At 39.4% G+C, this 27,823-nt stretch overlaps 1 protein-coding gene across 3 annotated transcripts in view; it reads right to left on the reverse strand.

The window, feature by feature from the left end:
* MYPN (myopalladin) overlaps window positions 1-27,823 on the reverse strand; it is an 88,837-nt gene that overhangs the window by 10,515 nt on the left and 50,499 nt on the right. For all 3 annotated transcript variants that reach the window (XM_084904240.1, XM_084904241.1, XM_084904239.1), the window contains 9 exons: window positions 24,063-24,204; window positions 21,899-21,922; window positions 19,280-19,396; window positions 18,430-18,802; window positions 9,835-10,428; window positions 9,342-9,480; window positions 4,776-4,997; window positions 2,157-2,306; window positions 1,196-1,278 (listed from right to left, as the gene is read on the reverse strand). In XM_084904240.1, the coding sequence (XP_084760366.1) occupies window positions 1,196-1,278; window positions 2,157-2,306; window positions 4,776-4,997; window positions 9,342-9,480; window positions 9,835-10,428; window positions 18,430-18,802; window positions 19,280-19,396; window positions 21,899-21,922; window positions 24,063-24,204 (1,844 nt within the window). The remainder of the gene's footprint in view (window positions 1-1,195; window positions 1,279-2,156; window positions 2,307-4,775; window positions 4,998-9,341; window positions 9,481-9,834; window positions 10,429-18,429; window positions 18,803-19,279; window positions 19,397-21,898; window positions 21,923-24,062; window positions 24,205-27,823) is intronic.

Genomic DNA, 27,823 nt, shown 5'->3' on the forward strand with positions numbered 1-27,823 from the left:
TAAAACAACAAAGATGTTCAGGCATTAAATACAGAAACCAGTTTACAACTTTATGACAGTAGGCATGCAGGCATGACTATAGGGCCTGGAGAACTTTTTTTTTTTTTTTTTTTTTTTGCGGGGGGGGGGGGGAGAGAAGGGCAGTGAGGGAGGGAAAGGGTGTTGCTGGGCCATAAACAAATAATAAATATAATATTTGTTAGTGGTGTGAAGCTCATGTAAAAAAAACAAAACAAAGTGGTAAATATTTCATATGCTGTAGGATTATCTTGTGAGATCTGTAGTCAAATAAACAGGCTTTAGCTTCTTTCTCTCTGAAGTCATTCTGGGTTAAGTGGCTCAGCTCTTCTTGGGTTTGACCAGTTGTTCAAAAGTCTCAAAATAAATAAATATCTCAGTATTCAAGTCGAACCTCAAATGAGATCCAAAAGAGAAGTCCTGTTTATTGCCCAGAACAAGGCTGCTGCAATCCGTGTGTCTCTGAGTAATAAAATTTGACCTGCCTATAAATTATGGCAGACCATTAAGATTATCATGAACTTACTGGTTCAGACTGACCAACAGTAACAGCTGCTCTTGAAAAAAAAAAAAAAAGAGAGAGAGAGGAGAGAGAGAGACGAAGGTATAATGCAATGGTGGTGAAATACTGTATCTGAAACATGAATCTCTATTTTTGTTTCTTTGGTAAGTCACATTTAATTCGTCCATGTCAGCAACTATGGAATGCTTTGCTAAGATTTTATGGCCTCTATAAGAGTCAAGGAAATGCCATGATTTTTCCTCTTAGTGGTTAGTAAAATCAGAGAAGAAGAAAGCCAAGAGATTTATTGGAGAAAATTGGCATATTGGAGACAACAACAATAGTCAATCTATGTGCATAAAAATCATTAACAGTTTTTTCTTTATTAAAGAGAAAATGGTAATTTAGTCTAAAGATCTGATTTATATGTACACAGTTGCCATTGATGGTTACAAATTTTGAAGTATCAAAAGTGTGCTATAGACCAGTACTTCTCAAATTTAGTGTGCTTACGAGTCACCTGGGGATATTATTAAAATGTAATTCTGGGGTGGGGGGTGGGATTCTGCATTTGCAACAAGCCTCCAGGTGACACTGACGCTCCAGGTGGAGGACTACACATTAAGTAATGGTGCTTGGGAGGGGCTAGAGAAGAAAGATTCATATTGTCTTTACCTGTGAGACTGACCAGCAGATGTTAGTCGACTGCGAATAGGCAAACTTTGTACCATTAAGTGGCCAGAGCAGCTGATTCTCCCCTAAGAAAATGAACAAGATTAAAATTAGAATTATACATTTTTTTCAATTTATATGAGTTTTTCTGGACATGAACATTATGAACCTAACTATTATAAGTTTTCTTTGGGGGGATAAAAATATAATATGACTCCTTAAATCATTGTTCATATTCCAGGGGAAGGGGTTTTTAAGAACACTTTGATGACTTCCATTTTTTAAGTTGAGAAATACAAAGAGCACAACTGAAAAAAAGAATTCTTGTGCATTTAACATTATCTGCAGCCACACACAGAGATCATGGCCAAGTGTTTTTATACTTTCCTCAATAAAGATTACCTTCAAAATTAATATTTTAATAGAAAGAGTGGGTGAGAATAGAATTTCCTATTGCAATGGTAGTTGAACATATTTATTCAGCCATATCTTTTAGGAAAAGTTTAAGTTAATCTTATTCAGAAAAGGAAAGCAAAATATTATGGCCTTCTAACTTTCACTCTCCCCCAAAAAAGGAGATTATGAGTTTGAGAGAGATTCACAAGACTTTGTGAAGTAATTTGCTTTTTCTCTAAATAACAAAAACAACAAATTCTTTGATAGATTAATTTGACTCTTCAGGAGATTCACTGAGTTGATATACACAAGTGTAAGCCCAATAGGCCTGGGAAGTGTTCACAGTGAATAGATATCACTAAGGCCCTTTGACAAAGGCTGAGGGGTTGAGGGACCCATCAGTGGCTAACTGGTCTTCTAAGTTGTGGTACTATGCTCCAGTTACACACAATCACACTGCTCCTTATTCATTTTCCTCAGTAATCCTTAGCAACTTGCACTTCTCAAGTTATCATTTCTGACATCAACTGCTCCTTCCTCAGCATGCAGCAAAACTCTGCATCTCCACCTGGGGGTTGGCAGCCATGATGGTATAGTTGCCATCGTCATCACTAGTGGTGGACTCGATGTGCAGAGAACATGTCCCATCTCCTTCTCGCTTCATTTTGCAGTGCTCATTTCTCTTTGAAATCTGCTTCCCATCTTTGAACCAGTAGACCTGAAATAAAAGATAGTTAAGGAGGAAATACATTGTTCTGTACATCTTTAAGGAATAATGAAGTAGGGAGTAGGGAGAGGCAAGGGCTGATTCCCATCTTTATAAGTGACTCATCTTTTACAGAAGTATGGTAGCAACCATACTTAGGTAAAAACTGCTGTTTGAATTTTAACCCTGCTATTCTGGCTTCGGCACTCGCTTTCTTGCTTAAACAACAGGGTAGTTGCCTCAGCTTCCAGATTGAGACCTGGAGGCTAAGGCAATTTTCCTGTGCCTGTGGACCAGGACACAGAAGATTGATTCCCACTGACTCAGTAGCTTTAGGAGTAGAAACTGTAGATAACCTTTAGAGATTAACCGCTGAGCTCTGCTTCTGTACTATAATATTTACTATCACAAGATAGGGCCACACTCCAATGTCCAGCAGGATGTGGCTGGGAATGACTCTGTGGGCTGTTCCCAGCATTTAGAATTTAGAATTCAGAACAAAGGAAAATTCTTGTGGTTTAGACCTTTTAAAGGACTGCCTACACCTGAAACAGTGTGGTCTTGTGGACTCTACCTGCGTGTGGTGCTCTCATGGCCATCCTGGCCAGTTCAATAAATCCTTGTCTGCATTTTTTAATCAATCATCAGCCTCCAGTGGTCTTATTTTGAGCCCAGGGCTCGACCCCACAACATTACAAAACACTTAGAAAAATTGTAAAACATATTAAAAACAGTGTGATATGCTCCTGCACTTATACAATGCTTAAGTTAAAAAGTCTATATAGCTGGGGCCGGTTTGGCTCAATGGATAGAGCGTCAGCTTGGGGACTGAAGGGTCCCGGGTTCGATTCCGGTCAAGGGCATGTACCTTGGTTGCGGGCATATCCCCAGTAGGGGGTGTGCAAGAGGCAGCTGATCGATGACTCTCTCTCATCGATGTTTCTAACTATCTCTCTCCCTTTCTCTCTGTATAAAAATCAATAAAAATATATTAAAAATAAAAAGTCTATATAATTTATAAAGCTTTTGACTATTTTTATTGTACTTCATAATTACTTAAAAAGTTACCCTAAGACCAGACATGTTTTCAGAGGTAAAGTAAAGAAAATCAAGAGCCTGAACTTTTCCCATTATTCTATTCCATCACAGGCTCAAGTCTTCTGCAGCTGCAGATCTCAGGACCTGGAATAGCTCACCTTGCTTGAAAGAATAGTGCGCTTTATTAATGCCAAGTAGAATAAGACCAGGATTCACTCACTAAATTTCTCATCTGGCTAAAATTTGAATATATATATTTCTCAGATTAAATTCTGTATGTATCAAGGAGCTCCCTAAAAGAGGGGAAGGGGGTGGGATTTAGTACAGGTTGCAGCTGCCCTCCTCTACATTTCCTGGTTACCTAACCATACATGCTAATTAGTCTTCGTGAAAGAAGAGTGGAGAGATCTCTTGCTGCAGCCATACTGGGTGTAAATCCTTCTCTCAGCCGACTGCCAAAAAATCTGATGACTCATAAGATTTTTCAGCAGCCAGTGATAATGACATGACATTTTTAGCATTTACCAACCTAACAGTAATGATACAAATATAGCTCACTTTGTACAACAACAGGCACACTGGATATTCAATAAGTGCTAAGAAATATATATCAATTTGACGAGAGTGATGGTTGAGAGACTCAATAGCCCAAAACAGAGGATCATGACTAAGAAGGTTATTTTAACATTTTAATAAAATTCTAATTTACCCATAAGTCTGATTGATTTTTGGCTTACTTAACAATCCTATTCCTGACTGCCTCTTTTAGTCAAATTACTGGATTTTGTTAACTTTCTGGTATTTAAATATATATATATATATATATATATATATATATATATATATATATATATATGTATTTTTTATTGATTCAGGGAGGAAGGGAGAGGAAGAGAGATATAGAAACATCAATGATGAGAGAGGATCATTGATTGGCTGCCTCATGCACACCCCACACTGGGGACTGAGCCCACAACCCAGACATATGCTCTGATGGAGAATCAAACCCTGACCTCCTAGGTTCATAGGTTGACGCTCAACCACTGAGCCATGCTGGTGAGGCTTGATGTTCCCCCCCCCCCCAATTTTTATTTTATTGATTTTAAAGAGAGGTAGGAGGGAAGTAGGGAGGAAGGGGGGAGAGAGAGAGAGAGATAGAGAGAGAGAGAGAGAGAGAGAGAGAGAGAGAGAGAGAGAGAGAGAGAGAGAGAGAAACATCAAATTTATTGTTTCACTTATTATGCATTCATTGGTTACTTCTTATATGTACCCTGACCAGGGATCAATCTGCAACCTTGGCATATTGGGACGACACACTAGGGCTCTGGTATTAGCTTTTATTCCCCTAGTAGATATTTCACTTGAGTCTGCTAAGATTTTCTTAAGGTAATGTCTGCAGTTCTGTGTTGTTGCTTTGCCAACTGGCTGGTCATCTTCCCTTACCTTTGGGATAGGTATTCCAACAATTTTGCAGGTGAATGTGACTGGAGAGCCTTCTGTGACTCGAAAGTGCTTAAGTCTTTTGTCAAAGATGGGGGCGATACACTTGCCCGTGGGGATCTCATCGTGTTGGATTTCATCATCAGACTCATCAACGGGGGTACGTTCCAAGCGGAATTCTATTTCATTCATCAGTCTCTGCTCAAAGCTGGAAATTTTGTACTCCTGTCAAAATGGCAAACATACTTCAATTTCTACGGGTGAGGTAGAAGGTGTCATTAAAACATGCTTCAATTTCAATTTCTACGGGTGAGGTAGAAGGTATCATTATAATTTGAAGGAACAACTTTTTATGGTTCAGATGTTAGATTTATATTGTGGAATCCCAATAAACCAGACATGTACCATTTCCAGTTCCTCACCATGAGCACTAAAGGAGATTTCAGTATCTCTACTATAATCCCAAACTGCCTTAGTGAGTCCCGATTCCTCACCTTGAGCATGGAGCCCCAGTAGAATCCTGTAGGGAATGGAATGAAGATGGAATGTAATTTCCACAACTATTATTAATGTCCATTTCAATATGTAGAACTGCCTATCTGGTATTTTGGCAAAGCTTTTCTGAATTGCATTCTGATGTATGTCTGCATTACTGATGTCCTGATTTCTACTGAACAGTCCCCTCTGCATACTTGAGGAAAATCTATCTCGAATAAATCTTCCTTGACCCCAATTAGGTCTTCATTGCATCTCTCTGCTCCTTTCACAACAAAACTACTTGAAGCAATTTTATATTGTTATAGGATAATTTCCATGCCACATATTCTCTTGTTAACCTACACCAATTAGGATGGCATTCTCACTGTTCCACTGAAATTACTATTGTTAGGGTCTCCAAATTTGCCAAATCTAGTTGTCACTTATCTATTCTTACCTTACCAGACCTCTCAGCATCTTTAGATACAGATGGCTACTTTCTCCTTTTTGAAACATTTTCTTCCATTGGTTTTAATGACACCATACTGGTTTTCCTTCTCTTTCTCAGTCTTCTTTGCTAGCTCCTAGATAGGTGATCTCATCCAATCCCTCAGCTTCAGATACCTTCGGTATGCTGATAGTCCTGTCTCCAAGCCTGGTCTTTCCTCAGAACTCATATGTCTAATGATCTACTCTGTATCATGAGAGTCATATACCCAACAATTTACTCTACATCATGGGTTGGGTGCCCAATGGGCATCTCTAACTGAGCATGGTCCAAACCATGCCCACTTGATTTTCATCTCCCAAGAGATGCTCCTACCCAGCTCTTTGTCATCTCAGGAAATGGCATTACTACTCATCACTTGGTTAAGTAATTAAGCCAGAGTTTCCCCACATTATCTTTTCCCCTCATTTCTAAAAATGTCCAACCTGTACCTTTGTAAAAATGAATTACTAGAAAAACAAAAATTTAAAAGCATTCAAAATTATTATGTTTAATAGACATAAAATTTCTCTGTCAAGTTACATAGAAATTTCTTAACGGTTACTCTCAATTTCTGTACTTATCCCAAGGTGGAGAGGGGGACAGCTTGCAGATTGCCGCAGGTCCTCAGACCACCCTTTGAGTACCCACTTAAACCCTAAATTTAGTACTTTTCCTCAATTCCCTTTCACTCACTTCCCTGTTATATTCTATCAAGCTTAAATGTCAACTCCCTAAAGGAGCCTTCCCAGGCCACTTCATTTAAAGTAACTTGCCAGCTTGTTGAGCATTGACCCTTGAACCAGGAGGTCATCGGTTCAATTCCTGGTCATGGTACATGCCCCGGTTGTAGGCTTGATGCCCAGGGGGGTGTGCAGAAGGCAGCTGATGGATGTTTCTATCTCTTTCTTCCTCTCCCTTCCTCTCTATCAATGAAAACATATTTTTTTTAAATAAAATAACTCTGCACTCTAATTTCCTGTCTAATACCAATTGCTATCTATCTAGTATTTTTCTTGTTTGCTTGTTTCTTGATTGAAATATTGAATATCTCTAAGCACTGGAATGTTACTTTCATAAGAACAGAGATCTTGTTTATCTTGCTTACCACTAAGTCAGCAGCACCTAAATAGTGAATACTTGCCTCATAGCAAGTACTCAGGGAGTATCTGAAGAATGAGTGAATACATGAATGACATGGGGGCAAGCACTTGTTCCAACTCTACCACATCTTTGAGGAATCCGGAATTTGTTCTGATGATTTTATCAAGATGCGGCCTGATTTTACAGAATTTAAAATGTTTGAATTGGGGATTTAACACAAGGGACTACAGAAGCAATATGATGAAAATATGCATATGTTGTTATACTAAAAATGCATACATACTGGTTAAATATTTGTTTTACCAATACTACAAATTGGGGGATGGTGAGAATAGAACACTCAGTGAATTATTTTTAAAATATTAAAATAATTGAGAGCCCAGAAATAAACCCACATATAAGGGCAAATAATTTGTGATAAAGGAGCCAAAAATAGAGAATGGCGAAAAGAAGCCTCTTCAATAAATGGTGCTGGGAAAATTGGAAAGCCATATGCAAGAGAATAAAACTAGACTGCTATTTGTCTCCATACATAAAAATTAAATAAAAATGGATCAATACCTAAATATCAGACCTGAAATAATAAGTTACATAGGAGAAAATATAGGTACTAAACTAATGGACTTAGTTTTAGAGAGTGTCTTATTAATTTGACCTCAAAGACAAAGGAAGTAAAAGCAAAAGCAAGAGAGTGGGACTAAATCAGACGAAAAAGCTTCCACACAGCAAAAGAAACCGGCAACAAAACAAAAAGGCAACCAACCGAATGGCAGGAGATATTTGTAAACAACACTTCTGATAAAGCATTAATATTCAAAATATATAAATAACTCATACAACTCAATAACAAAAAACAAACAATCCAATTAAAATTGGGCAGAGGACCTGTATGGACACTTCTCCCAAGAAGACAGACAGATGGCCAACATATATGAGAAGATGCTCTTCACTAGCTATTAGGGAAATGCAAATCCAACTACAATAAGATACTACCTCACACCTGTGAGAATGGCTATTAGCAACTAGATAAGCAATGACAACTGTTTGAGAGGTTGAGGAGAAAAAGGAACTGTCCTTCACTGTTGGTGGGAATATAAACTGGGACAGCCACTTTGGAAAACAGTATAGAGATTCTTTAAAACATTAAGGCAAGAGTTATCATATGACCCACCAATCCCTCTTCTGGGTATCTATCTGAAAAAATTGAAAACATTTATTCAAATGTTCATTATAACTATTCACAGTGGCCAAGACATGGAAACAACTGAAGTGTCCTTCAATAGAGGATTGGACAAAGAAGATGTGGTACATATATACAATGGAATTCTACTCAGCTATAAGAAAAGATGGGATACTGCCATTGTGACAACATGGGTGGATCTTGAGAATATCATGTTAAGCAAAATAAGTCAGATGGAAAAAGTCAATAACCACGTGATTTTACTCATATGTGGGATTTAATAATGAAAGTACATTTTCAAAAGCATCCACCCAGTAAAAATTGCCCAACATATAACACAATTATAAAATATTGTACATCCCTGGGTCCACTGGAAATAAGAGACAGAAAAGGAAAGGAAAACAGCATATGGTCAGGGGGAACTGGACCCTCCCTTCCAGCCTTGTTTCCAGCACTTATGCCACAAATTCCACAATATTTGGCATATGGTTTTGATTGAAATTGTATGCTTTATTTCAAAGTAGATTCTATCAATTCCCATGTTGGCAAATAAATCAAGAGTTAGGTTATTAAAAATGTAAACCTGCATTAAAAAAAACAACACATCACCTTATAAATGCAAAAATAAATGACTGGAATAAGAAAACAGTCTATCTTTCTTTTATTTGATGATCACATATGGCTTTCCTCTTCCTCCTTTAGTGTAAACACTTACTATCGGTAGTAAGCAAGGATTTGTACAGATTGAACCGCAGGATATTGCCTAATGGCTGCTTCACACGTTTCAACAATTGCAAAGATTGAGAGGAAATGGTGAGCAGACCTCCAGGCACATTGGATTGAAGGAGTCAGAAAAAAAGAAGCTTGAACCCAGCTCCTTAAAGTCTAGAGCATCTCAAGCTCAGATATTGAACTGTCTCAAAGATGTGATGGTGTCTGTCAAAACCAAGCTGAGGATTGCTCGAATGGGCCACAGACCATCTAGTCTCTCTCTCCTGCCTTGACATGTTCTGTTTCAGGTAAACACTTGTAAAAAGGTAAACGGAGTTAACTACGTGGTAATCAAGAACTTGAGATCCACGTGGATGGAGTTTACTAAGTGACCTTCGGTTAACCTCACTGAGCATGTGATTTCTTTTGAAAAGTATGCATTTGCTTGGGGGGATGTTTCAGTTTGAAAGTTTCAGATCCAGAAAGCTGGACTCTTGTCCTACTTGATGCCTAAGCAAATGAAGATGACCTGGGCACCCGAAGAAGGTCTGAATGAAGCAAAATTATTTTCCTCACATTGAAACAAACCACCTGAACCCACCAATCTTACCTGCTGGTTGGATCTGACATCACTGAAATTTATCTTTTTCCCCAAGTCTTGAATCACTGCATTCTTAGCTTCACGAATGTGATCATCGTTCATTGGCTGGGGAGACTTTGCATTTTTCTTCATTAGTCCCTGGGATGGCCTGTAAAATAAATTCACACCCAACACACCTGTGAAAAGCACTGGTCAGAGTAGAAAGGTCCAGAAATCAGTGTGGTTAAGATGGCAACAAGACAGCAGGAGTCGTTGTGTGCAGAGGTGGGGCACTGCACAGAGCATCTGTGCTGGTAGAAGTGTTTTTCAACATTTTGATTACAAAAATTATTTAAATGGATCATGCCCTTTGCCTTAAGGTGCTCACTATCCCTGTTGGGTCTAATAAACAGGATTATTCATGAATCCACTCAATGAGAGTCCTGGCCCAGACCAAGCTGCTTTGTATGCGTCCCTTCCTAACGGACACCTTTTAACGTGGAGAAACCTCAGGGACACTTACGTGGATGGTGCGCTTCTGGGCAGCCCCATGGCATTGGTGGGTGGGATAGCAGGGAGAGAAGGCAGGACGGAGCTGAGGAAAGCCACTGGGTTCTCAATCCGGCTGGTGGGGGAGACGGGACTTGGAGACACACAGCGGGGCTGAAACTGGTGTCTGCCGGCGATGGGAAAGGAGAGAGGCGGTTGTGCCGGCTCTGCTGGACCTGGAGGAGGGGCTGGCTCGTTGTGGACGGGAACTCCTCCTAGAGATTTGGTCTGCACGAAGGGGTGAGACACTAAGAGGCTCTCTTTGCTCACGGTCCTCTGCATGGTCTGAGGAGTGCTGCTCAGGGTGAACACCGGGGAGCTGGAACGGGCCGCGGCTGCCGTGGAGGCGTTGGCGGAGGGGAAGAAGTGCTTGGGCCGGGCCAGGCTGAACGACTGCGATGAGGGGCTCTTCACCGGCCTGCTGGGCGATGTCCCTGCTGGGGAAGCAACGGAGTTCAAAACGCTCATGTGGAAGGGAAACTCCTTAGGAGACGAAGGAGATGGGTTCTGCAGCTGCTGCTGTTCCAGCAGGACCTGGTTGTGAAGCTGCTGGAGCTGGCTGGAGTCGCTGCACAAGAGAGAGGGAGAGAAGAGAGATCATCACAGGGCATGTCCTGCGGGATTGTCCACAGACAACAGGAGCCGCCAGAAATCAGCGGATCAATTCCTTGTGGGTTGTCTCTCCTTTCTAGATCTGTTTTATGGTCCTGAAGAAGGAGAAAGGCCAGTGCGATACATAACCCCCGAGGCATCATGCATATTGTATTCTCTGTGTGGTGACTGACCCTGGAGTGGCGCAACCCAGCAGCCCGATGGCAATGTTTATAAATTAGAAAAAAGACACAGAAACAATGGTCCTCTTGCTGGGAGTGCTCAAGGGCCTGGGGTGAACAGACAGTATTTCAGCTTTGAGACCGGAAGCACCGGGCTACACGCTGAGGTGAGTCGCCCAAGGGACTGCATTCTCTGAGCCAGCACGCTGCTGTATCCTTCACTCTGCCTCCTTTGAGAGCAAACCTGCGAGTCTCAATGTTTCTCATCCTCCCTTGACAACAGTGCTGTATAGGAAAGGTGACCCTTTGTCCCCATTCAGCCTAGACTGTTCTGGTTTGTGCCTATTTTCCTAGCTTACTTATTAATAGTTTCTTCCAGTCTAAAAAATGTCATGGTTTAAAGGATGAATTATATGACCCCCCCTATAAAAGTTTATGGTTTGTCAAAGTCTAATTATAAACATGGACTTAGATTTGTTTTGCTCCTAAACAAAAGTAAGTCAGACTGGGGGCAGTCTCTTCATTTATAGGAGCCCGAGTCACAGAAGCATGACACGACTTGCCTCAATCCCACAGCCTATTTCACTCCTCTTAGTAAGCCAGTTATTTTTAAAGAACAAAGATGTCTAAAAGTCATACATGCAGAAAGTTGTCAGGGCTGTCCAACTTTGCTGATTAGAGACTCTATTCCTAAATGCATGACCATAGGAAGATCCACAAATGAGAGTGCAGTGCCCCAAGGCCACGTGGTTTTATGCTTTTTGGACATATAGGATGCTTCTGAAACACAGAAGGTGATCTGTCAAATAGGAGGCCTATTAAAAATGAAAGGTTTTGTATTTGCTTACCATCAAGAAAGTCAACACCAACAGCAGTTATGTTGAACCAGAAGGTTCTCCAAATCTTGATTTTTCTTTATTTTTAAAAAAATTTAAAGATTTTTAAATTGTTTAGAGAGAGAAACATTGATGTGAAAGCAAAACATCAACCGGCTGCCTCCTGCATGCTCCACCCTCCTCATCCCTCCCCCTGGCATTGATCCTGCAACTTGATCATGTGCCCCATCTGGGAATCAAACCTGCAACCTTTTGGAGCACAGGTCAATGCCTAACCAACTGAGCCACACCAGCCAGGGCAAACCTTGATTTTCCTTAATTCTTGGAGTTTAACTTTTTCCTTTCCTTCATTAATGTTTATGTTACCTAATATATGGAAAAGTAACTTTACAAAATGCAGACCCATCTCCACTTTTCATTACTGCTGTCAGATGCCACACACTGTGCAATCCTTTGTTCATCTATGAAAGCTTTGTCTTGAGTTAAACTAAGAAATCAGGAGTATTAGGCACTTGCCATGGTAACTTTCTTCTCCTCTTAAGAAGTGAGCTTTTAAACTGGGAGAATAAATTCATACAATTAAATATTAATTAAACCTTTTTGTTTCACAATAGGTGGAAGATTCAGAAATGAGGAGAAATAGAAATATTTTTGTGAGGCTATCCTTAGGAAAAAATATGTACAATTAGCATTGATTCTGCTGGTGTTGACTTTATCAATGACATAAAAATACAGAACCTTTACATTTTCGGTGAACCACATATTCGCAGGTCACATTCTGTGGCTGCTATAGCATAAACACAATGCTACATAGCTTTCAGGACATGCTTGTATTGCACTCTGAGAAAAATTAATCTGATGACTTTGCATAAGTATTTTATTATGGCTAAGGGTATAGAAAAAAATAGTAAATGAAAAGGAAGTAATCTCGAAAGATAAGGGTGATAAAAAGAGGCCAGGAAGTCATTTGGTATTTATTGATTTTTCTTTTTCGTTAGTTCCCACTGAATGAAAACTAATAACCTCCAAAACCGGTTTGGCTCAGTGGATAGAGTGTCGTCGGTCTGTGGACTGGAAGGTCCCAGGTTCGATTCCGGTCATGTACATTGGTTGCGGGAACATCCCTGGTGTGGGGTGTGCAGGAGGCAGCTGGTCAATATTTTTCTTTCATCGATGTTTCTAGCTCTCTATCTCTCTCCTCTCCCTTCCTCTCTGTAAAAAATCAATAAAATATATTAAGAAAAAGAAAAGAAAACTAAGAACCAGTTGTTTTTACTTTAATATTCAAATAGCATGTTAGTACTTATCATTCAATGCAGTATATTAGATTACAGAGGTGGGTTTAAACCTTAATGATATATGAAATATAGTGTCAAATTGTTTTGATTATCTAAGAGTCTAGAAAAATTCATTTGAGAGTAATGTCTCTTTTTGTAGGGAGAAACAGTATTTCTCCCTCCTCCCCCCCATTTTATTAAACTCTATCTTGTCCAGAGGGGATTTAAAAGAGCTGTTTGGATTTGCTCATTCATTACATTAAGACAAGTCCATTGTTTGATGGACTTTTATTGAATCTTCTATGTGTCTAGTTTGCTAAGTACTGTAGGAGATATAAATATGCCTTAGATAGTATGAGTTATTCAGGGCTCAAAAATCTTACTATATGTACATGTAACACAAATCAACAGTGGTTATTTACAGATAATATATGAAATTCACTTATATTTACTAATTAAGGTATAGCATTAATGAAAAAAATAAAGGGAGGGAAGTTTAATTATAAAGCACACCAGTTCTAAAATCCTGAGTAACCTGTCTATTTCAAACTAACAGCCTGCCATAAATTGCTATAAGCTCAGTTGCTCATTTATTGTTGCTGTAAGGATTTCTGAAATCAGCTTTATACCTCAGCTTTCTTCCTGTAGATTTATCAATTTTCTTGGGTTACTTGAAAATATCTCTTCTTTTGCCACAACTTAAGCATTATGCTCAAGAATATGGGCTCTTGGGGGGAATCCAAGATGGCTGCTCGGGTAGGCAACTAGCCGCAGCCGCACACAACAATTTTAATAAAATACAACTAAAATATAAAATGGACATTACCCAGAACTACAGGAAAGTCGACTGACTGGAAATCCTACAACAAGAAGCAAGGAGAAAACCAGAAGGAAGAGCGGAGGAGCTGTAAAAGCCTAAGGTACGGAGACACGCGGCGCGGAGAGGACGGAGCCGGAGAGGAGGGAGGCCGAGTGCCTGGCGGGCGTTCCCAAGCGGGAAGGAGAGAAAACTCCGACTGTGCTGGGCCCCTGACTGCTCTGAACCCCAGTTCTGGGCCAGACCCCGGGGACCCAGGCTCACCCATAGGGAGCTGGGCTGTAAAGCGGAACCCCGGGGGAGCGGAGAAAGGAGGTCCCGGAGGCGCGCACACTGCCCCCAGAGAAGGGACGGTCGGCTGTGCCGCGGGATTGCCCTGACGGGAAGGAGACTGGGGCTCCAGACTGCTGTGAACGCCACCTCCAACTCCACTTCCAACTGAACTGAACCCCAATACCGGGCTCATTGGGGGAGAGCATAGACTGTTTGGCAGCAGGCGAAAATCGAGGGCACCTTTCTCTCAGAGGCACCGCAGCGAGCACTGAAGGACCCGCATAGGGCGGGGCTGACGGAAGCCAAAGCTGCAGGCTCCACCCTGAAACCCCGTCCCATCTGTAACTGCGAAATGCGACAACAAAATAGATCACAAACGAAAGAAATGGAGGACAAAAAGCGTCTGGATATAGAGTTCAAATCTACGCTTATAAGGTTTTTCAAGAATTTCCTAGAAAAGATGGATAAGGCCTATGAGGATATGAAAAGAGATCAACTAGAATTAATAAGGAGTCAACAAGAAATGATAAGGGATCAACAAGAAATAAAGAATACATTGTCTGAAATAAAAAATATTCTACAGAGTCCTAAAAACAGAAGGGAAGATCGCAAGAATCAAGTCAAAGATTTGGAACATAAAGAGCCAGAAGACACTCCTCCCCAGAAGCTAGAAGGCAAGAGAATCCAGAATATTGAAGATAATGTAAGAAACCTCTGGGACAACTTCAAGCGAACCAACATCAGAATTATGGGGGTTCCAGAAGATGAGAGAGAGCAAGATATCGAAAACATACTGAAAGAAATAGTGACAGAAAACTTCCCCCACCTGGTGAAAGAATTTGACTTACAAGTCCAGGAAGCGCACAGAACTCCAAACAAAAGGAATCCAAAGAGGACCACACCGAGACACATCATTATTAAAATTCCAAGAGCAAAAGATAAAGAGAGAATATTAAAAGAAGCAAGAGCAAAGAAGGAAGTGACTTATAAAGGAGCACCTATACGATTGTCAGCTGACTTCTCAACAGAAACCATGCAGGCCAGAAGGGAATGGCAAGAAATATTCAAGGTGATGAATAGCAAGAACCTACAGCCAAAAATAAGCTACCCAGCAAAGCTATCACTCAGAATCGAAGGCCAGATAAAGAGCTTCACTAATAAAAAAAAGCTAAAGGAGTTCATCACCACCAAACCAGAATTATATGAATTGCTGAAGGGGGTTCTTTCAGAAGAGAAAGTAAACAAAGATAAAAATTATGAACAACAAATACGTAATTATCAACAAGTGAATCTAAAAACCAAGGAAATTAAAAAAATCTGATGAACAATATTAACTGTTGAATATAACAGAATCAGAGGTATGGAAGGGGAGTGAACTGATGATTCTTGGGGAAAAGGGGAGAGGGGGGCGTGGGAAGAGACTGAACATAAACTGTGCACCTATGGATGAGGACAATGGGGAGAGGGGAAAGGGCAGAGGGTGGGGTGGGAACCTGATGGAGGAGAGCAATGGTGGGGGGGGGGGAGGAAGGAACATTTGTAATAATATGAAAAATAAAAACTTATTAAAAAAAAAAATAAAAATAAAATAAAAATAAAAATAAAAAAAAAGAATATGGGCTCTTCAGGCAGAGAGACGTAGGTCCTAATCATGGCTCTGCCACTCATTATTGTGTGGCTTTGGGAAATTTCTAGACTTTGCTGACCCCGATTTCCCCCTAACTAAATAGGAAAAGTAATAGATATTGATTTTGTTGTGAGAATTGATAAATAAATGACAAAAGACAAATTTATAAGTGGTCAATAAATGGTGGGCATGTTTTTTAGTTTCTGAACTACAAATATCAATTTAAAGATTTGTAAGAATGAAAATCAGGTTCAGAATTAAAAGGATGCTTCGGAACACTAAAGAATTTCTCAGGGATTTTGAACTGTCAAGATACAATGCCAATGACAAACACAACAAAACAAACTTGGGATACTGTATCCAGTATTTTTGAAAGCAATTTTGGCAACAACAACTTTGGGCAGCGTGTGCTGGAACCAGCTCCAGGTGGCTCTGTCCACAACTCATCCCTGGTCCCAGTTCAATGATCCTTCTTTAGTAGCTTGAAATCAGCCACGGTGGGAGGAAATTTATAAATGCTACCCTCAGGGCTTCCCTGCCTCTGCCCATTACTAAAACATTGGCCAGCATATCACTGATTAGGACAGTGGTTGGCAAACTCATTAGTCAACAGAGCTGCAGTTTGCCAACCACTGGATTAGGATAACTGATTCTGAGTAAATCCGTCTCCACCATCAGCTCTTAGCTGTGGTCTCAGCAATGGTAACATCGCTGGCGGCACATTAGAATCACCTGGAGAGCTCAAAAGACAAACAAACCTCACTGATTTAGGCACCATGGCCCAGAGAGTCAATTGGCCTGGGAAAGGACCCCGGCATAGTTATCATTATCTTTTAAAGTGTTGGTCAGTGGTTCTTAAGCTTTAGTGGGCCCAAGAATTCTCCAGGGCTCTCGTTAAAACAACACAGGTTTCTGGACCCCACCCCCAGAGTTCTAATTCAGTAGCTCTTAGACTGACTGATTCAGGGAAACAGACTTTTTAAAAAGAGTTTGATATTAAGACCCACCCATTTGCCGAAACCGGTTTGGCTCAGTGGATAGAGCGTCGGTCTGCGGACTGAAAGGTCCCAGGTTCGATTCCGGTCAAGGGCATGTACATTGGTTGCGGGCACATCCCCAGTAGGGGGTGTGCAGGAGGCAGCTGGTCGATGTTTCTCTCTCATCGATGTTTGTAGCTTTCTATCCCTCTCCCTTCCTCTCTTTAAAAATTCAAAATTCAAAATTCAAAAAAAAAAAAAAAAAGACCCACCCATTTGCTCTTCCTGGTGCTTGAAATGCAGACATGATGACCACACCACCAACCTGGACCATGAGGGGACCTAGAGAAGTAGCCAGTGCTAAAGACGGCAGAGCAGAAAGATAGGAGGCTCGGTTCTTAACATAGCCACAGACAGTTTCTCTGATTCCGTAATTTAAGAGAAAAACAAACTCTCATGTGTTTAACCTACTGTTAGTTTGGGTTTTCTGCAACATGAAACTAAATCTAATCCTATCTGACATACATAATAGTTCCTAAACAGTCCCGGGGTAATAGGAGGCAGTTTTCAAGGAGATTGTATGGGTTATTGTTCCCACAGCCCCCTTCTCTACGAACTCCCACCCAAGCCCCACAGTTCTGTGATCCATTTGACTCTTTCTCCCTCCAAACACAAGTCCTCTGCGCTTGACCAGGCTGGACCATGTTGGTATTTGGAATCCAGCTGTTGAGAACGAGTTAGTTAGCAGTGCAACTTGACACAAATCGGGATGGAGAATGGGACACACCATGATGGGCCAAGCCATAAACTGATAAATCTTCAAAGAGATAACAGTGGAGTAGATACACAAAGAGGAAACAAGGAGGCACTTCGGAAGTCAGGGAGTGAGAAGCGACTGAGGCTGAACTAACCATGTGATCCCAGCTCCCACTTCGCCTTTTCTGTGCGGGGCCTGGCTGTTTCTGCATAGATCCCCACAATATCCTCTTCCTCTCTTATTCTTTTAAGTGGATTTCGGTAATTCTGGATGTGACTTGCTAAGAGGCATATTACATAACATTTCATTTTATGCCCTGCAATCTGCCTGATGTGGTAGTGAGAAGAATATAAAATGAAACAACAGGAACTACTTGCAATGAACATCTTGTTGTCATCACTGAGAAACACATGATAGGAGTGCTGATACTGCAGATTTTAATGTTGATATTTAAAGATTTATATAATTACAAACATAATTTTTATCATTTTTAAAAAAATATATATTTTATTGATTTTTTTTACAGAGAGGAAGGGAGAGAGATAGAGAGCTAGAAACGGCGATGAGAAACATCGACCAGCTGCCTCTTGCACACCTCCCACTGGGGATGTGCCCGCAACCAACGTACATGCCCCTGACCGGAATCGAACCTGAGACCTTTCAGTCTGCAGACTGACGCTCCACCACTGAGCCAAACCGGTCTCGTCAATTTTTATCATTTTGATGTGTGGCTCAAACAGAACATAACAGTAGTATCATGTTCTGTGTTTGCTTTACTATGAATGAACATCATACATTGCAACATGTCTCTGGCGAAGCTGGAATATTAATAGTAAGGATGATAGTGATAGTATACTTAGATTGGTGTAAGGATGCATGGTTTTTAAAACATTTAAAGCATATTTTCTGCCCTAGCTGGTTTGACTCAGTGGCTAAAGCGTTGGCCTGCAGACTAAAGGGTCTCGAGCTTGAGTCTGGTCAAGGGTACATGACCGGGTTGTGGGCTCCATCCCCAGTAGGGGATGTGCAGGAGACAGCCTATCAATGATTCTACTCTCATCACTGATGTTTCTCTCCACCCCCCTCCCTTCCCCTCTGAAATCAATAAAAATATGTTAAAAATAAAATAAAGCATATTTTCTCATTTTGTAATTTCAGCTCCATCATTTTGAAGAAGGGAAGACTCACAGATGCTCTCAGGCACTTGGTTATCCATTCTAGTTTTTACTTACAGTTTAGGTTTGGCCAGGACTGGTGGGGGCTCTTTGACAGGTGACGAAGGCTCGGGGAGTTTTGCTGGCTGTACACTGAATCTCTCCAGGAAAGAGTCAGGCCTGGTCTGGTGGGCAGTCATGGTGCCACCCTCAGGAGACGCTTCGCTTCCTTTGTCATCTTCGGGAAGGTTGAAGTGTACTCGGAGCCCGATTCTTGAGCTGGACCGGGGCTCGTTGTGGTTCACCAGAACCCCTTCGAGTTTGGGTTTAGGGGGTTGTTCCACAGAAGGGGGCTGTGGGTTGGGTGGGGATGGCTGCTGCTCAATCACAGCCAGGTTGGTGACGGAGTTGGCTGAGTGAAGAGACCCATTATTTCTGAGGTCTTCATTTCCTGAAACAATAGGACCTCAGCTGTTATCTTTCTCAATGAGACTGAGATCAGGTTGTAACCCCGAGTTGGGGCATGTGTCCAAACAGATGATTATGCAAGCGGGAAAAAGCTTGTCAAAAACAGAGAACATAATCTGGGGCATTAAAGAATGGCGAGGATACAGGAAAAAAGCTGAACTAGAAATCTAAGTACTGTTTTGGAAAGGATATTAGTAGTTTATATAAAACCAAGGAGATGTTTTCTTAGGGAGTGTAATACATAACAGTAGGACAACTGGGGTGGTAGTGGTGGTTATAAATGCAGCAAGAAATTGAAAATTGGATATTGTTCAAGAACACTTTCCTCAATAATTCAATAATTCAATTTTTAAAAGGAGAGCCAAGGTAGCTTTGTAAGAAAAGCAGTAAGAAGGAAAATATAAACTTTCCATACTCAAAGTCATGGTCTAAATTGTTCTGACATGTAAAGAGCCCTTACCTCTTACATCCAGCTGTGCGATGCTTGACACTGTGCCGTATTTGTTGCTTGCAGTACATGTGAAGCACCCAGAGTCTTCTGCAAATACTTCAGCAATGACCAAAGTACAAATCTCCTCTAAATGCCAGCAAAACAGAACGGTTACTGACGTAATTATGAAAATGGAATTATGCAATTCACTATCAGACAGTTTTTCTATAAAAGTCAATGTGAGACATTGATTGCATTAGTTGTTTGAAAATAATTAGTCCAAACAATTATTTGATTGAATGAACTGATTAGGAGCCTAAATGAATGGAAGCACATAGAACAAATAACTCCACACAGACAGATTATTGGCAAGAGAATATTATGATGACATATTATATATTATGGATTCTCATAATTGTCTTCTATATGTCACCAGTTCACATGACGAAAATAGAACTGAGGAACAATAAACTTTTAAAAAATCACAAAAACAACTTAGGAGTTAAGGCAAAAGGAGATTTGTATGAAATAAAAGGATTAATAAAACATTTTTAAATCCCAGATTTCTCACTATTTATGTGAGGAACTTTTGCAGTTAGGTAATTTTAAAGGAAGGCCACAATTTAAAACTGGACAATAAATATTTTGCTTAGTGAAATATTTGAAATCCTGGGTGAAAAACAAGAGAAATGCATTTTTTCCCCATTATAATACTATGGTAATTCTGTTGGATTACTCCAATACACAGCTTGAACCCTCTTTTGAATAATTATAGAAGTGATTCCCAGGTAGAACCATATGCTTATAGCCTAAAGTTTTCATAATCAGATATTACTTGGCAGCTAATGAAAAGATAACTAAGACAGTCGCATAAACATCCAGTTATCACCCAGTAGACCTGACATTAAAAACAAAATTAATAAAAGCATAGCTGCTTTAGGAGACACTTGGCCTCTCAGTGTTTCGCGATAACTGAATTTAATTAGCTGGACAACCGCTAGGAAGGCTGCACAGGAAGTCAGGGCAGACAGCGTTGAGCACCTGCTCAGTAACTACATCCTCTTCCCTCCTTACTTACTGAACCCTAACTGTTCGCCCTCCCTGGAGTGTCCATGTGCTTTAGTCAAGTTGGCCTTGTCCAGCCTCAGCTGGTCATGCTAAGCCCATCCTGCTAACTCTATTCTTGATAAGTGATGCCATATGACACACAATTCTGGTCAATGAGATATTAGGGAATTTCTGAGAGATATTTTCTTGTTCTTTACAAAAGGAAGTGTTATTCCATATTTTTCTCTCTGAATATTGTCAGCTGCATATAATATCCATAATGATGGCAACTGTAATGGGTATATGAGTGGAACCAGCCTAAGAAGACACTCTGAATGGAAAATGGAAAAAAAAAAGGTTGGCCCCGATGAACTCTGAGATGCTAAATTAATCAATCTCAAGACTGCTACTTCTTAGGGCATTTTGCTATGTGAGAAAATACATTTTTTTCTTATTGCTTAAGCCACTTTTAGTTAGGTCTTCTTCACTTGCTGCCCAAAGAATCCTAAGTGATAGAGAGGCAACGTTTGCTGTTGGTGCCTCTCTGTCCTTTTTTCTGAGCCCTCGGCCTAAGCTTCCTTCTTTATGTTCCCCTTTCCAAACATTCGTGCTTTCCTTTTTCAGCAACCAGCTCTCAGAAAATGATCTGATAAATTCACTCACACGACACTATACCTGCCTGCTAAGATAAAGCATTCTGTCTCCAAAGGGTACCTACATTATACAAGGTGGAAGGAATGCCTCTGGCTGTGGGAGTTTAGCTCATGGAGCTGGGAAAGGCAGGATTTGTTTTGGGCAGGGACATCTTTTGAGCGGCTCTGAAAGTGTTTTGTATATGAGACTGCCTCGTGAAAACGCCTGCTTTGGATGAATGTACTAAAAGCCTGAAATGTTTTCAAGGGGAAAATACTTCTCTACTAGAAGAATGCAAGAATAAGGGCCCTCTGGTTTTTACTATGTACCCCCATTGTGAAGAGCTATGCAACATCTACTTCTGGAACACCTTCCCATTCAGTTTTCTGAAGAGAGTTATAAATTCCAAGCCCTCATTCTTACCTGGGGGTAAAAATACAATGGGATATTTCAGGGTGATCACAAGGAGGACATCCAGATGTTTATGCTTTGATTGTGAGTGACTTGTATTTTTTTGGAGGTAAGAGTTTCACCTACTTGTCACTTTCATGTCATCTTAGTATCCTTCCAGTCAAATCTAATACTATCATAGACAATTTATTGATTCTTCAAATTTCAACATTTGATGCATAAGTTTTCAGAAATATAGGCTGTGAAATTGGACTTAATCTAGCATTATAGAAATTGTTCTGCCCAGTTTTGAAAGGTCCTGAGAAGGGGCCAAGGGAAGAGGGAAGAAAAAATCCTCAATGCCAGAAACTAACTGCATTCACATTAGGGATTGAATACATATTCCAAATTTTCACATAGTCGCCTTCTTTCATTCTTCTACAATAATAGCTAGAGTTGGTTTGGATCATTTCCCTAAAATTTTATTTTTCACGAACCCATTGTAATTTCAATATGTTTTGTTATATATATCAAACCACTGGTCACACACTAATAAATTAAAATTAAAATGTTCTTTACCCGGCTCTGCCATGGATCGAGGTTCTAGAAGAAAACAAATTAAAAGACTCTTAGAATTTATTTCACTGAGAGACTATATTTTCACCAGAAGCTTCCTATAGAATTTCATAGTCACTTGCATACTCATTAGTGACTCTTTAAGGTTAAGCTACAATGTTAAGTAAAAGGAGCTAAGCACCAATGACCTCCATAGGGACACGATGGTTGTCACAGAGGGCAGCAAGAAAGCTGCTAACTAAATGATGTTGCTGTACCTTGAGACACATCTGGGTTCCACGTAGGTGAGGAGGAAAAGTTACTGAGTTAGCTGGGATTCAGGAATGACTGGCTTTTACTGATACCCATTCAGCCTTACCTGGAAAATGTTTGTGCAGAATGAGAGATTATTCTTGGTTTGGGGTTCTCATATTCTAATAAAATGTAGGATATACCTTTAAGGTTTCAAATATCAAAAGCCCCAGGATGGATGACATGAGAGCTGGTCCTTAACCTTAAAATTCTTTATCATTCCTGAAAGTGCCTGCTGGGTACTGCATACAGGTGTTCAATTAGTGTTTATCAAATTGCAGGCACTCAGTGAGTAGCTGTTGACCTTAGTTACAATCTTCTATACGGATAGAATATTGAAGTATTTTTCTCAGTTTCAATGGTATTTGGAATATATTATTGTTGCTGCTACTGCTGTTAAACTTGATAGTACTTTGATTCATATATCATATTGATCTAAGTACTACTATTTTGTGATCGACAGAAAGAAATTAACATAAAAGCAAATAAATTTCAATGTATTTAATGCTGAAATGGGTCAAGATGAAAGCACTTATGTGACAAGGAAAGAATAATTAACCATTTCAATATATAAATAACTCTTACAATAAAAAATAAAAACAATATAAAAAATGAGCAAAGGATATGAATAGGTAATTTTAAAACAATGAAATACAAAGACCAAATAAATATGAAAAACAGTTCCACCTCACATCTAATTAGTGAAGTGAGGATCAAAAAAAGTATTTCCATTTGGGGCCTATAAAATTAGTGAAGATAAAAAAGTACTTAATCCCCATTGTTAGTGAAAGTTGTAGTAAAATATAGGACCATGTGTGTCCCAACTTAGCTGGGACAAATCTGATTTATTCCTGAGATCTCTATGTAATTATTAATAGTACCCTCTTTCACACCCCTAAGTGTCCCAGATTGAATGATAAATTATGTGATCATCCTTAGTTTCAACCTTCAGGGATGACATTTTGGCAATATACAGGGGTAGGCAAAAGTAGGATTATAGTTGTTCATATGGAAAAAGACACACAGGTTATGATTATTACAATAGCTTTGTTAAATTTGTGTTGCAGGCACTCACAACTGTTAAGCTACTTTGCCCACCTCTAGATATTAAATGTCTAAAAAATGTGAATTAAAAAATAAAAAATAAAAAATGTGAATTTACAGTAGTAATTCTAGTGCTTTATTTTTATATTCTCAAAGAGTTTTCTGTTAACATTCATTGAAGCATAGTTTATAATAGTAAAAATTTGTGAACAATCTAAATGTTCAACAATAGAAAATTAAATAAATATGAAATTGATCGTATTGATCTAATTTTTTAAAGTAAGAAAGGCCTATATTTATTAACAAGGAAAGATGTTCCTAAAATGTTGAGTAAAAAAAATTAATTTACAAAAAAGAGTATGATTTACAGTTGATATACAATATTACATTAGCTTCAGGTGTACAACCCAGTGATTAGACATTTATATAACTTATGAAGCACTCACCCCAATAAGTCTAGTATCTATCTGACACCATAAAAAAAGAATATAATTTATTTTTATTAAAAAATATTCATGGGTAGACACAGACAATAGGGTGGTGAAGGATTGTGGTGGGGGGTGGAGGTTGGAGAGGGGAATGGGAGAAAAAGGGAACATATGTAATACTTTCAACAATAAAGATTTATAAAAAAAAATTCATGGGAAAAATGTTGGAGACTATACACCAAAATATTAATAATTGGGTTTAGATTGAGGGATTATGATTACAAGTGATTTTTAGAATATTTTTATTATATTTAAATTAGTTGTGAAAAATTATAAAAATAAATGCCTACAATACATTTATAAAAATTAATGATCAGAAAAATAATTCTGAAGCATCAACTTACTTTTCTGTAAGATTCTAAAATCTGGAGAATCTTCTATCAAGGTCCCTTCTCTGTACCACTCAACTTTAGGAGATGGAGCTCCTTTCACTCTGCATTCAAAGACAACCAGCTGACCCTCCGAGGCTGATAAATTTTGTAGCATCTATAATGAGAAGAACATTATTAGTACCCAAAAGTGTACATTTTTGAGAACTAGTTCCAGTACTAAATTTTTAAAAAAGATGCCATTGCCTCTGTATTTGGATTTTCTCCAAATCTACATCTCCAGCAGCTCCAATTTAGTTTACTTTTGAATAAATGTTTGAATGAAGGTTCACTCTCTTCTTTCTTTTCTTCTCTGTGCCAGACAAGTTTATTAAATACTAGACAAAACTGCTGAGACCAGTTTGGCTCAATGGATAGAGCGTCGGCTTGGGGACTGAAGGGTCCCGGGTTCGATTCCAGTCAAGGGCATGTACCTTGGTTGCGGGCATATCCCCAGTAGGGGGTGTGCAAGAGGCAGCTGATCGATGACTCTCTCTCATCGATGTTTCTAATTCTCTATCTCTCTCCCTTCCTCTCTGTACAAAATCAATAAAATATATTAAAAAAAAATACTAGACAAAACATTTCGAAGGGTTCCAAAAATACTACTTTTTTTAGTAAAGTACTTCTATTCTTAAATGCTCAAATAGAGTTTGGTTTTCAGAAATAATAACAATTTTTAAAATCTGCAGTGAGTATTTACTAGGTATACTTGGCATAAGAGTAATATTTTTTTTTCCACAGAAGACTATTGCTGTCCACAAGGTGTAACATCTCTGTGGTCCGGTCCAATGAACTAACTGTTTTCCTGGCTTTGCCTTATTTACATTCTGTTGTCCTGGAAATTGACTTTGTTTGCTATTTTGTTTTCTTTATGTGTTCTTTCAGTATAGCTTCAGCATCTATGCAGGAATATAAACTCTGACAATCTCTATAAATTAATAGTCATATGTGTAGTACTTAGGTCATGATAAATATCTTGTAATTTTGTGAAGCTGTCATTAAATATTTTTCCACACTTCCATAAAAAAAGGTTTACAAAAACCACTTTGAACTGTAAAATATCAGTATATTCCATAATAGACTCTATGAGAGAATGGAACTCACATTTTCTTTCCACATCTAGTCTTCCACTCACCAAGATTTGTGAATCTAAAGTCACACATTCATTTATGTAGTAGGTGCTTCATTTGATTATGAAATGTTTCTTTGGCATGTGTGTGAGCATGTTTTTTTTTTTTTTTTTTTTTTAAATTTTGGCCCAAGTATTATAAACACAGAAAGGTTATGATTAACTTCCTCCACAAGCTCTTTTTAGTAACAAATCCTACAAGGCTTTCTATTATTACAATTTTTGGATCTGCAACTAGGAAATATTGGTTCTTGCTTCAGGGAAGAGAATAACTATTTTAAAAAAATATATTTTTTATTGATTTTAGAGAGGAAGAGAGAGAGAAACATCAATGATGAAAGAGAATCATTGATTGGCTGCCTAATGTTTGCCCCCTACTGGGGATCGTGCTCTTAACCTGGGCATGTACCCTTAACCGGAATCAAAGCCAGGACCCTTCAGTCTGCAGGCTGACACTCTATCCACTGAGCCAAACCAGCTAGGGCAGGTTGGCTAGTTTTTGTATGTTTATTTGTTTCTTTTTTGTTTTTATCATTCACTCTTATAAATATTTTGTGATTGTTTATAGCTCTTGTATGAACAATTTATGATATTTTGTGCATGGCCATATCATATTTATAGCATTTGTTTAAGGAATACAGGGGTGGGAATAACCACCTAGCTTCAGCTACAGTAGGAAACTTTTCTCTCAAGGGGTGTGTAAGTCAACACTGGGACAGCCAGGGGGCGATGTAGTTCAAAATTAGTGCTTCTTTGCGTTTCCAAATTTGTTTGCTGAAATAATTCAAGATGGGATTTGCAAAGAGTGGTTTCTAAATTAATAAGGAACTACTTGATTAAAAATCTTGTTATTCCTTGTTCACCCTAAACAACATCCTCTGGTGACAAGAATGGAATACTCCAAGTAAGTGGGGAACATCAACGATTCTTGAGTGCTCCTGGCAAGCTGGTGAAAGTGCCCTCAACCCTGACATTTGAGCAAATTTTATATTTAAACGGAAGCTTTGGGGCCTATTGAGTTCTATGGCAGTTAGACATCTCCCTGGGATTCATATGCTAGTATAATGGGGTTTCATTCCTTCTTGAGGAATGAAACAAACTAGAAAAATAAACAACAACAACAACAACAACAACAACAAAGATGGTGATGGCAGAAGGGATTGAATAAATAAAATATGGCACATTTAAGAAATAGATATAATCAGGATGAGGTCAATCTATGTGTTTTGACATAGCTTACAGTTCAGTTCAGATATATAAGCCACTTCTCAATCTGCAAGGCCACACCAAAGCCCTGTTTGCAAAAGGACCTCCTTGAGAGAATATGTTGCTTACAACTGAGACCAACATTATTGTTATGATTCACTAGACATTGACAGCCAAGACCTGTGTTCTATAGCAGAGTCCAGCCAAGATACCTGAGATATTACAGTGTCTGGAACATGCCCACTAAATGTCTGTGATATAAGATGGAAGCTCATTCCAGTGTGACATGTCATCAATACTCCGTAAAGGAAGTGCCAAGGGTCATCTTACAAATCACTTAGAAAAAAATGATTGGAAGTCGTGGATTGAAGGACAATGATAGCTGTTATTGCTGAAAACTGCTCTTCTACAAAAGTCTCATGGGAAGGAAATAGCACACAACACCACATGTCAGGGTCCGAAACAGTTGCACCATTTAAACATAGTACAGATGGTGCCACGTTCAACACAGCAGTAGGTCTTGGGCTGTTACTAATGGCACAGTGTGTTCACTGTGTACAGACATGATCATAATTATCAGGATTTCACTGATGACGAATTAAGGCAAATGAAACATTCTCCAACTAGCAAAGGTTAAGTTAGTCTTAACTAGGAATTATAGATTGAACTAAAGTCACGATAACCCATGTCTTTAACTTCTTATCCAAAGTACAAGTCCGTCTGTGTGTCATGACCATACTGATCATCTGGGAAGACGTTCTTTGCAGGGTAACTTGACTACCCAGAGTTTTGAGAAGCATGTCTTCCATGGCCATTTGATATTGGATTTCTTTTCCTTTATTCCCCCTAAAGACACTCAGATGCCACAAAGCGATGAAAGCAATGATTCCTTCTTAGCTGAAATGGAAGTTATTTGCCACAGAATAAATGTTGCTGTCTGCCTGCTTTGTGCCAAGCACTGTGTCACGTGCTGCACAGTCCTATAAATACAATGCTGTGACATCTGGAGAAAGGGCGTCTTCCTTAATGGTTGAAAGATGTCAGCTTCAAAGGTTCACATTGTCATTTTCTTCCCATTTTTCAACCCAGCTGATACTTTGCACCTTGGAAGATGCTGCAAATGAATGTTCTCAGTGCTTTCGGCTGGAATTGGATCAGTGCAGTTTTTACTGATAAAGAACTGTTTGTCTGAAGACTCTTTTGCCCCTTGCTTGTCAGAGGTGTCCTGTAAGAGTGAGTCCGGAAAAGCCTCCGGAATATCAGGTTGGGGAGAGGGGCCCGTGTAATCTTCAGAAATCTGGATCCTGTCACTAGTCCAGTTTCAGGGTTTCCTGCCTCTGATATTATATAAGGAAGCACTCTTCTTCAAATTCTCACTTCCCCTGCCCCCTTCGCTTTT

Source organism: Pipistrellus hanaki (assembly GCF_964339955.1).
Source record: "Pipistrellus hanaki genome assembly, chromosome: 14".
NCBI classification, from domain to species: domain Eukaryota; kingdom Metazoa; phylum Chordata; class Mammalia; order Chiroptera; family Vespertilionidae; genus Pipistrellus; species Pipistrellus hanaki.